A 10072-nucleotide genomic window follows, 5' to 3' on the forward strand; every position below is an offset into this window, starting at 1 on the left:
GTGAAACGTAAGCCGTTCTCCCTGCGTGAAACGTAAGCCGTTCTCCCTGCGTGAAACGTAAGCCGTTCTCCCTGCGTGAAACGTAAGCCGTTCTCCCTGCGTGAAACGTTATTCCTACTCTACATTGCCATAGTTATAAGGCAGCTGTGAAGGAGAGACCGGAGTTTCTAGAACTACTTGGAATACGAACTCTCCATCGCGACAATGGAACGCTCTACAAGGCGTCCAAACAGAATCTGCGAGATAACTGTAAGCCTACCCGGCGCGATAATCATCGGGGCGCTATCCAGCTATAATCATCGGGGGGAGCTAATTGTTGTTTGATAGATGCCGCTCGGAGAATGTTGTCGGATCCAGGTGGAGAGACCAACGACTTAATCCGCTTTCTCGACCGGATCAGTATTGTTAGATGTGACCTGGAGAATATGATTAAGTCCTTACGGGACCTCCATGATGACCTCGACATTAAGGAACGTGTGTTATCGATGAGGACGTGGCAGACCTCCAGTGTCCGAAACTCGTCACTAATAGATCTGTGTACCAACTTGTGTAAGTGATCGTTAACTTGTGTAAGTGATCGTGTGCAAGTGAACCCGGCCCCCCGGGGGTCGTCCTGCTCCGGTCGTCCCGTTCCCGCCGGTGGTTCACGCTGGTCGGTCGTCCCGTTCAGAGCGTCCGAGTCCGACTACTGTTCTTTTTCAGCGCAGTTCTTACCTGAGCCTGATGCCTGTTCAACGCCTTTAGAAAGTCCTGTGGAACTCGAGGCTCCGGGCTTGCATGCCAAAGCGCCGCCACCGTCTGGCGACTCTAGTTGCTGCGATAGTGGATTGGACAGTGGAGAGTATGTCGAGGTCGGGACCGAGGTTCTCGGGACCGAGATCGAGGCGGGGGAATGGGAGGCAGTGGACTCCCGCGGTTCGTTGAATCGAATTGCTGTAAAGTCGATGTTGCGAGGATCTCGAGGCGTTCCGCCCATGCGAGGATTTAACAGTCGCGGAGATCCCTCCTTATTGCCTCACGAACGTGTTCGGCCGCTACGGCGGCTGAAGTATGCTTCAAGCCCGGATGCTAAAGATACCCAGTTCAACCACCGCCGGAAACTCATTCGTCCTAGGTGCACCCGACTTCGGAAACCGACGGGTATCAGTCCAGCGAACCACTCGGGAACTGACCCAGAAGATGATAGCGCAGCTCTACCGAGGACTACGACCGCCGGTGGCGACACAGAGTTGTGTGCAGAGTCCGGACATCTAAATGATAGACAGAATAATGGATACGAGAGTGAGAAAAATGGATCGGAGAGGAATGGGGTGAAAAGAAATGGTTCGGAAAGGAGTGTTTGGGAGAAGAAGGGAGACAGGCATCGGGGTGGGTTAAGCATTCGCCAGACCGTCGGCATCCCTTACCGAGCACCGTTGTATGGGACGTGCTATCAAACAAGTCGTACGCTAATGACGCAAACGTCTCGAACTCAAACTCAGTCGACCAGGACACAGACAACAGCTCGGACGCGTGGCAGCCGGATGTCTCGTTGTTGGGCGATTGACCCCGTTTTTGCAGAGCGTGAGATTTGTCGGTCTGAGTCTTACGACTATGGGGATACCGATTCTTTGTTCGAAACTCCAGGTGACCGTATGCTCGCTGTTCATGACCGAGAGCGGAGACGAAGACCGAGCGCGGCCCTGGACAGCCAGGAGGGCTACCGAGCTACGCCCTTTTCCACCCCGGAAGACGAAGGGCCTCTTCTCAACTATAGAACCAGTCCCACAATCGCTAGATTGCGTTTTCCCACGTGCTCTGGAGACGTGTGCGGATTCGTCAATAAAACCCGGGCTGAGAAGATCCTGTCAGATGGCATCAAGTACGGTGCTCACCCTCCGGGTAATAATCCTTCGGGCAATAACCCCCTGGGTACTAACCCTCCGAATAATGGCATTGCTGCTTGCCGGAATGCAAACGCGAGGGCTCACTCAAATGCTAAGCTCAATGCTGGCCGGAGGAGGGTCGGCTGCCGGAGTGCCGGTTGCCGAAACGGCGACCGAGATGCGGATCGTTATGGAGGTGCGGAGGGACGGAGTAGTTGGAACGGATACCCCATGCCCGACTTCAAGCGAATGGGTCCCGGTGGCCACGGCAGACGGAGCGACAAGATTGCGATTGTGAGGGACTGTCTGGCATTCGACAACGAAGCTGCTCGAGACGAACACTCTGCCCAAGACGGGCAGTATGCCCAAGACGGGCACTATGCCCAAGACGGGCAGTATGCCCAAGACGGGCACTATGCCCAAGACGGACATCCGATGAGGGAGCACATATTCTCCCATGCCCTTTCGCCGGGCGAGGTCTTCGAGACTCCGTCTGCTTCTTCCGGAGAGGGTAACCCGCTCAACATTGAGACGCCACTGTCGTCTTCTCCGGGAAGCGCAGCACCGAACTCGAGTGGTCTCCCAAACTCGTGTGCGCGGCCAACTAGGAATGGAGAACCAGCCGCGAGTGGAGGACCGGTGGCGAGCGGAGCACCGACTCCTTTGTTTCAGACGGCCCGTGGAGACAGCTGCAGAGCAGTAGCGAGTCGAGGAGGGCCGTCGCCGCGTGGCCGGCGTATAAGCGCGCCGTCCTGTCTAAGTGGGGCCAAAATGACGGAGCCTTTCCACACCGAGGACCTCTCTGACCAGAGCTCTTTCTGGGCCATGGAAGCTGGTATGGAAGCTGGCATGGAAGCTGGCATGGAAGCTGGCATGGAAGCTGGCATGGGGGCCGGTATGGGGGCCGGTATGGGGGCCGGCATGGGGGCCGGCATGGGGCATCCGTCTCTTGGGTGTCCGGAAACGTTGTTGGACGCGGCTGGCGACTATTTGGAGGGCGAGGTGAACCTTCTGACGGAAGTGCCTCCCGCACGTCTCCAAGTTCCGCTGCCCCCGGCCGAGGGTTATCGGAGCAATTGGGTTGGTGGAGTGGGGGCCGCAGCCGAGGGGGAGGCCGGTGGTATTGGTACTCGTGGTTATACTAATACTAGCACTGGTGGCACTGGTGGTGGCACTGGTGGTGGCACTGGTGGTGGCACTGGTGGTGGCACTGGTGGCACTGGTGGTGGCACTGGTGGTACTGGTCGTGGTACTTGTGGTGGTGGAGGAGGTGAGGGGGGTCGGAAGATAACGGTGGACGAAGCGGTGGAGATGGCGCAGAACTTGGTGCGTTGGGTGGATCAGGTGCTGGAACATGTGCAGCGTACACAGGGGGGTGGTAGTACGCGGTATCTGATGCGGCGTATGTGTGGTAAGAGTCGACAGAGGAAGATGTTTGTGAACGCACCGAATTTCAGCTTGATGAAGTCGATGATGGCGGGCGGTAAGGTTGAACAGGCGACGACGAAGATGGTGCGGAAACGTGTGGAAAAAAAAGTGATGGACGTGAGTAGTGGTACGAAAGGACTAGTAGTGCATTTCGGACATCGATCATGGAACACAGTATTGAACATGATGGTTGGTATCCGGTTAGCAGCAACGCGTGTTATGATATCGGCACCGCCGGATGGTTTTATGGCTCGAGTTGGAGTCGGTTTCGGTAACGCGCGAGAGAGCTTTACGGGGTTAGATGATGGTATGTTGGGTAGCTATGATTTCATTATTAAGGACAACTTTTCGATCCTACCTCGAGTCTCTAATTTGGTTGATAAGATGAAGCGTTACAATTACTCAATCGTTCGTTTTATTGACTATGCGCCGCTCGTGTTCAAACGTCTTCGCGAATTAGATGGACTTGACGGAGCTGAATACCTCGAGTCCGTCGGGCCGGAACAGTTGTTGTCCAATATGGTCTTGGGGAATTTGTCGTCTCTCAGCGAACTTTGCACCGAGGGCAAGTCCGGTGCACTATTTTACTACACTAGCGACGGTAAGTTCCTCGTCAAAACCATGACCAAGGACGCTGCCAAACTCCTACGGAGCATCCTACGTAGCTACTACGAACATATCATCAGCCATCCCGACTCTCTTGTCGTCCGCTTCTATGGGTTCCACGCTCTTCGAATCAAAACTGGCAAAAATAAAGTACGCAAACTGTACTTCGTTGTCATGCGAAACCTCTTCCATACATCCGTGCTTATCCATCGACGCTATGACATCAAAGGCAGCTGGGTAGGACGCAGCACACTCAACCAGGTCAAGACTGTCGCGAACACCACACGGACCGGCGGCAACCACGTCGGGGGTGATCCAACAGGCGGAGAGCCGAAAGGCGGAGATCCGAAAGGCGGAGATCCGAAAGGCGGAAGGCCGAAAGGCGGAGAGCCGAAAGGCGGAGAACTGAACAATGTAACGGATCATGGAGCGACGCGGAGGGAGGACGCCATCCCATGGGACCCCACCATTGCACTGAAGGACCAAGACCTATTGCGACTGAAGGATTACCTGTACCTCCAGGCAGAAACCCGCGACCGACTCCTTGAAACACTTGAACAAGACACGGCATGGCTTGCCAAGATGCATCTCATCGACTACTCGCTGCTTCTTGGCATCCATGTCAAAGGTCTCAATGACAAGCACAACATCCCCCCGTACCAATGCTACCGACATGCTCTCCGAACTCGCAAACCGGATCACCAGGCCTTGAATCCAGACCCGGCGCTACAACATACAGACGGCTTACCTGTACGTGGCCTACTCCTAGATAATTTGCCAACAGGCGGGCCACCGGGGTATGGACTATCGGGGTATGGAGTACCGGGGTATGGAGTACCGGGGTATGGAGTACCGGGGTATGGAGTACCTGGAGATAGATTACCGCCTGAACGACAACGATTACCTCCTACGGAACGAGATAGACTGCGACATGCTGACAGTTATGCAGGTTATCGTGTTGGCGAATCCCACAATGAAGATCCCGAGGAGGACCGGCCGAAGTTGATGAGAAGTACCAGCTTATTCGATCAGCAAAATAATATCACAGACGAGGAAGATGAAGAGGAGCTTTTGGAAGACGTGCATGGAACTGCCGTAAGTCCGGACAGTAGGTTCTATTATTTCTGCGGTATCGTTGACATTTTGACGTTATACAATAATACCAAACGGGTCGAACATCTCTGCAAAAGCATTACTCAAGACAGAAGGGGTATCAGCTGTGTAAAGCCGAACCGATATCAAGAACGCTTCATGAACTACTTGCGTAATATATTCAGAACGGGGAATCCCCCCGCCGTGGATGAAGACTAACTGCTGTCAAAGAAACGATTTAAACTTTCATGAACACAGTGCTAGATTTGAGGCACAGACGATCTCAGCATCCAAGTGCCCACACACTGACTGCTACAGTTCACACACTGACTGCTACAGTTCAGGTTGGTACAGTTCAGGTTGGTACAGTTCCGGTTGTCTGAAGTGGAGGTTTTTGCATCGGCATGAAAATAAAGCAGTATTCAAAAAATGCATGAGAGACTGTTGTGCGTAGCATAAAAGAAATAGCGCCAAACGATGGCGGAAGGTACAAACGATGGCACGAACGAGGCCAACAAAACGAAACTAACTTGCTCAGCTTGCTTCGATTACACTTGCAGTGCTTGAAGTTCCTGTGCGAGGTCGTCGATATCTTGTTCGGCTTGGGCGATTTCATGTTCGCTGCATTTGCGTGTGCGGATGTCCTTGGGCAAGTTCTGGAATTCCCACTGTTTGACCTTTTTGTGACTTTGTTTCTTAACGACCATGACTTCGTAAGGGAAATTTCGTAGCACCTCGTTCAAAGCTCCATCGCTATCACTAAAGTTATTGGTCGCGAGGTCGTAGCCCAGCACGATGTCGCCGGACTTTAGATATGCACCCAGATGACTGATGGTTCGGACGTAGCGTTCGTTGACTCCCAGGTCACTGCACTTGCAGAGTTCGACCTCAGCCAGTACCATGTTGTTGCGTCCCCTGACAGCAGAAGTTCTCACAGTTGACGTAACTGAAACCTCGTCTTGTGCCTGCGTAAGACCTTGCATCTGTTGGTCTTGAATCAATTGATCCAAGGCACCATTGTTTCCCAGCTGGCTGGGAATTTGGGCATTGGATTGCCTGCTGAGGGGGCCGGCAGTTGGCGCATATTTATTAGCCATACCCTGTAGGAATCTGCCGGCAATGCCGGCGGTAGCAATCTTGCTTGGATCGACAGGTTGTGCGTCGAGTACCATAAATTCGACCATGCGAGAGGACAAACTTTGGAATCCGAGTTTGAAGTAGCGCTCTCCATCCAGATCTACATTCCGTAGCCCAATTGGGTCGACGAGTCGAATACCGCTGGACACACGATCGCAAATCATGAGAGAAGGGACACCCCCTAGGTGGGAGGCAATCTTCTTCGGTATATATACGAGATCGTTACGGTTAATGGGGCACAGCTCAATGATAGTGGTGTACTTGTTTCTAAACACGTTGGACTTTGCGTCGTGAGAAACGAGCTGTGTAGCAGTTGGGGCGACTCTGCAACAGATGTGTTGTCTGATGAACTGTACGAGCGCCTGGGCGTGCTGCGGCTTTGAGAACTGGAAGTCAAGACCATCTGGCGTGTCCACGATGTTATTACAGTTCTTGTGCATCTCGTACTTGAGGATGAGCTGCTCGAGGAAGAGCATGGTGCGCTTGACGCCTGCTCTTTGCCGCACCTGCACGTTGCTAACCCAGATGTGCGGCGTGACGGACTTAGTGCACTCATCGCACTGCCGTGTGGTGACAACAAAGGTGACTATTTTCTTCTGACGGATAGTGACGTTGTCAATTTCGCGTTCCACGCCTATTTGCACTTTGATACGCCTACTGTGCGATTCCGTCCAGATGAAGCTGGCCTCAACAAGACGCACGTCCTTGGGCTTGCGAATGCGCTTGAGGCATAGCGCCAGCAATTCCTTCGACTCCCACTCACACATCAACCACTGGTTTTTGGACTCGTACCTCTGACATGACTTGCAGTAGTTCACCGTATTGGTCTCACTGATCTCCTCAGCCACACCGCCCCGTTGTTCCAAACACGTCAAGCATAGTCGGGTCTCATTGGCCTGCACAGGTACTCCGCAACTGCAACAAAGAATCGTCGCCCGCTCGTCCTGCTGCTTGCTCAACACCGCCTGCTCATATGCCAGAATCTGCTGCGCCTCCGCCTCTATCTGGGCCGTCTCAGCCCCACCGGCCTTGGCGGCGGAATACCGAGTCTCCAACTCGGCCTTCCGCCGCTGAATCATCTCTAACTCCGCCTGCATGCCACAATAAAATAAAAAAGTCCTACAACCCAGCAAAATGAAAAGTAGGCCGTCCGTCCACACTCACGGTCAAAGAAAATATGTCACTACATACTACGGCGACCTAACCCAAGCCAGCCAGCCAGCCAGCCAGGCTTATGTTAGACAAGTCAGCGTCCGCCCAGACTCTCGCACCGAGTTCATGCCACGTGCTTAGACGGTGGGTTGCGGTTAGCTTCATCGCTTAGGTCCGTCACCGGAACCCTCAAATCGCTCCAGAAAGCAAGTGCACTGATTCTGGAATAAGTGCTCTGAAACGAAACGGCACACGATAAGATTAAACGGCCACTCGAGTTATATTTAGGAACGTCGTTCGACGGTTTTTGCGAGCCAGTCTAGCCCCTCCACTAGCCCCTCTCCTGTCTTTGCACAAGTTGACTGAATGTACCACGCGCGCTGTTTAAGGAGATGCAGCTCAAGCTTCTCCGTTATTTCGGAAGCCCTCATCGCGTTAGGAAGGTCCTGCTTATTAGCGAATACTAACAGCACTGCGTCGCGTAAATCTTCGTCCGCTAACATACGGTGCAATTCCTCCTTCGCGTCTTCTATACGGTCTCTATCATTACTGTCTATCACATAAATCAAACCCTGGGTACCCAAGTAATAATGCTTCCACAAAGCTCTGAGCTTGTACTGTCCACCAACATCCCAAACGGTGAAGGAGATGTTCTTATACTCGACAGTTTCCAGGTTAAAGCCTATGATAAGATATGGTATGAAATTAAATTACAGGACGGTCGGTATAGGCCGACTGATACGGGTCGGTATAGGCCGACTGATACGGGACGATCGGTCGGTATAGGCCGACTGATACGGGACGATCGGTCGGTATAGGCTGCTCGTATAGGCTGGTTTTGAAATCAAAGGATGGTCTTACCAATCGTGGGAATAGTAGTAACGATCTCGCCCAGTTTCAATTTGTACAAGATGGTCGTCTTGCCCGCAGCGTCAAGTCCAACCATGAGGATGCGGCAGTCCTTCTTGCCGAAGAACTTAAAGGCCCGGGAGAACATCAACCCCATGTTGGCTAGCAGACAGACCAAATTTTTAATCAAGTGAAAAAGAGAGTGTGCGACGGCAATCACGCCCCCCTGAATCAGCCCTACTCACCGCCAAGGCTTGTACCACGGACGTCGAAACGAGGTTGATTGAATCCCTGCTGAAGACGCCCGCGGCAAAATCTGTACCTCATAAAGCAACTCCCCAGACTCCTCTGGACCCGGCCCACGAGCTGCTGGCGACCCCCGTGTTGCTGGCGACCCCCGAGCTGCTGACTTCAGGAGTCGGGTATGGGAGACTGCCGCCGCCAGCCTGGACCTGGGCTGCAGTCCAGGGAAGGCGCTATCCTCCAGCGTGAGGCCAGAGCCAGCAGTCTCGGGACTAGCTTCTGCTTCTAGGCTAGCTTTTGCTTCTGGGCTAACTTCTCCTGCTGGACTACCTTCTCTTGATGGACTAGCTTCTGGACGAGGACTCCCGTCTAACGAACCCCTGGCGACCTTGGTCAGTTGCGAGCTTTCATCCAGTAGTACGTCCCTGGGTCCGTTGCCCCTGGTTCCGTCGTCCCCCAGCCCGTCGTCCCTCAGTCCGTCGTCCCTCAGTCCGTTGTCCCTCAGTCCGTTGTCCCTCAGTCCGTTGTCCCTCAGTCCGTTGTCCCTGACTCCCTTGTGCCCCAGCCCGTCTTCGTCACCGGCGTTGGGCAGCAGGGAGTGGTCAGTTTGTTGGTGAGTGGAGAGGAGGTGGGTGTCGAAGATAGCGATGGAGTTGCGTCCGGTGATTGGGGATGCGTTTGGAGTCCGAGTGAGAGAGGCGGTGCGTGAGAGGCTTCGTGTGCGGAGTCGATCACGATGCCATCTAGCGGGATTGAATCGCGTGGGTGCGAGCCAAGAGTGTGTGTAGCGTTCGCCGGCGGAGCGCCGTCGGCCTTGTAGGTTCACGCTGCCCAGAGAAAGGCTCGCACTTGGTGAGGCCGTTTGGTTGCCATTTTTCTGGAGAGGGTCGCCTGGAGAGTTGCCCAAATGGTTATTGTTTAGGAGATGTTGACGTTCAACACAAGACCAATCATCAATTTGGAGCACGGGCGGCTGCAGAAATTTGGACACACGTGTGCACTCGCTCATAAGTGTACTACGCCGTCGTCTTAACTCCACAGCCGTCCTCTCACGCTCCGGCTGTGATGTGTAAATATGTACCAGATCAACACGCCGTGCAATACGACTCCAAACTGACATTTCTCTCAAACAAGTAATGGTCGCCAAAATAAACGATTGACTCACGTCGAAATACTCCTCCGTCACCGGCTCCCATTTTGACTGACCGCTACCAACACTATAGGTAAACTTAAAGGACCCACGAATCGGGTCCCAATAGGCCTTGAATAAGTCCTGAGCGGTAAACACCTTTAGTCGTGTAGGATGCTTCGACTTGAACTTGTATATCGTTATAAAGCTGACTACACAACCATACACACTAGTGACCCACTACTTGTGTCTGGTGACCGACTTACTTGGATCTGTTCCGTCCAGAATTAGGTACCGGGTCGTTACCCGAGGAAACCAGGTCCCCAAAATTGTCCATTTCACACTCTGATAGGCAACGGATCCTCGGCGACCTATTTCCCAAGCAGTATGATAAGGTATGAGTAAATCGAAATGCCACTGAGGGTCACAGTTGTAGAGAAGCGGTGTCCATCCGGAATCTCGGATTTGCAAAAGCTCCTTAGCGGTTATGGCTTTCGGCTGCGCATTAAATTCTGCCTCATTAGATACCTGTTGTTCCGATTGCCTAGAAACAAACCATCACGCATATTGA

General features: G+C 53.3%; 4 protein-coding genes across 4 annotated transcripts; 1 reads left to right on the forward strand and 3 right to left on the reverse strand.

Annotated features, from left to right (window-relative positions):
• Positions 1–944: 944 nt before the first annotated feature.
• On the forward strand, positions 945–5210 carry GNI_082040 (putative phosphatidylinositol-4-phosphate 5-kinase; the record flags this gene model as incomplete). The annotated part of the gene is made up of 1 exon (XM_011135750.1): positions 945–5210. One exon carries the CDS (start codon positions 945–947, stop codon positions 5208–5210), a length of 4266 nt encoding a protein of 1421 aa, XP_011134052.1.
• A 329-nt stretch (positions 5211–5539) lies between these two features.
• On the reverse strand, positions 5540–7225 carry GNI_082050 (NMD3 family protein; the record flags this gene model as incomplete). Its single annotated transcript, XM_011135751.1, has 1 exon — positions 5540–7225. One exon carries the CDS (start codon positions 7223–7225, stop codon positions 5540–5542), a length of 1686 nt encoding a protein of 561 aa, XP_011134053.1.
• A 339-nt stretch (positions 7226–7564) lies between these two features.
• Positions 7565–8286, reverse strand: GNI_082060 (ADP-ribosylation factor; the record flags this gene model as incomplete). Its single annotated transcript, XM_011135752.1, has 2 exons — positions 7565–7962; positions 8142–8286. The coding sequence occupies 2 exons, from the start codon at positions 8284–8286 to the stop codon at positions 7565–7567; spliced, it is 543 nt and encodes a 180-aa protein (XP_011134054.1).
• An 84-nt stretch (positions 8287–8370) lies between these two features.
• GNI_082070 (hypothetical protein) lies at positions 8371–9492 on the reverse strand (the record flags this gene model as incomplete). Its single annotated transcript, XM_011135753.1, has 1 exon — positions 8371–9492. One exon carries the CDS (start codon positions 9490–9492, stop codon positions 8371–8373), a length of 1122 nt encoding a protein of 373 aa, XP_011134055.1.
• Between the last annotated feature and the right edge of the window lie 580 nt (positions 9493–10072).

This window comes from Gregarina niphandrodes (genome assembly GCF_000223845.1).
Source record: "Gregarina niphandrodes unplaced genomic scaffold scaffold00015, whole genome shotgun sequence".
Classification (NCBI taxonomy): Eukaryota; Apicomplexa; class Conoidasida; order Eugregarinorida; family Gregarinidae; genus Gregarina; species Gregarina niphandrodes.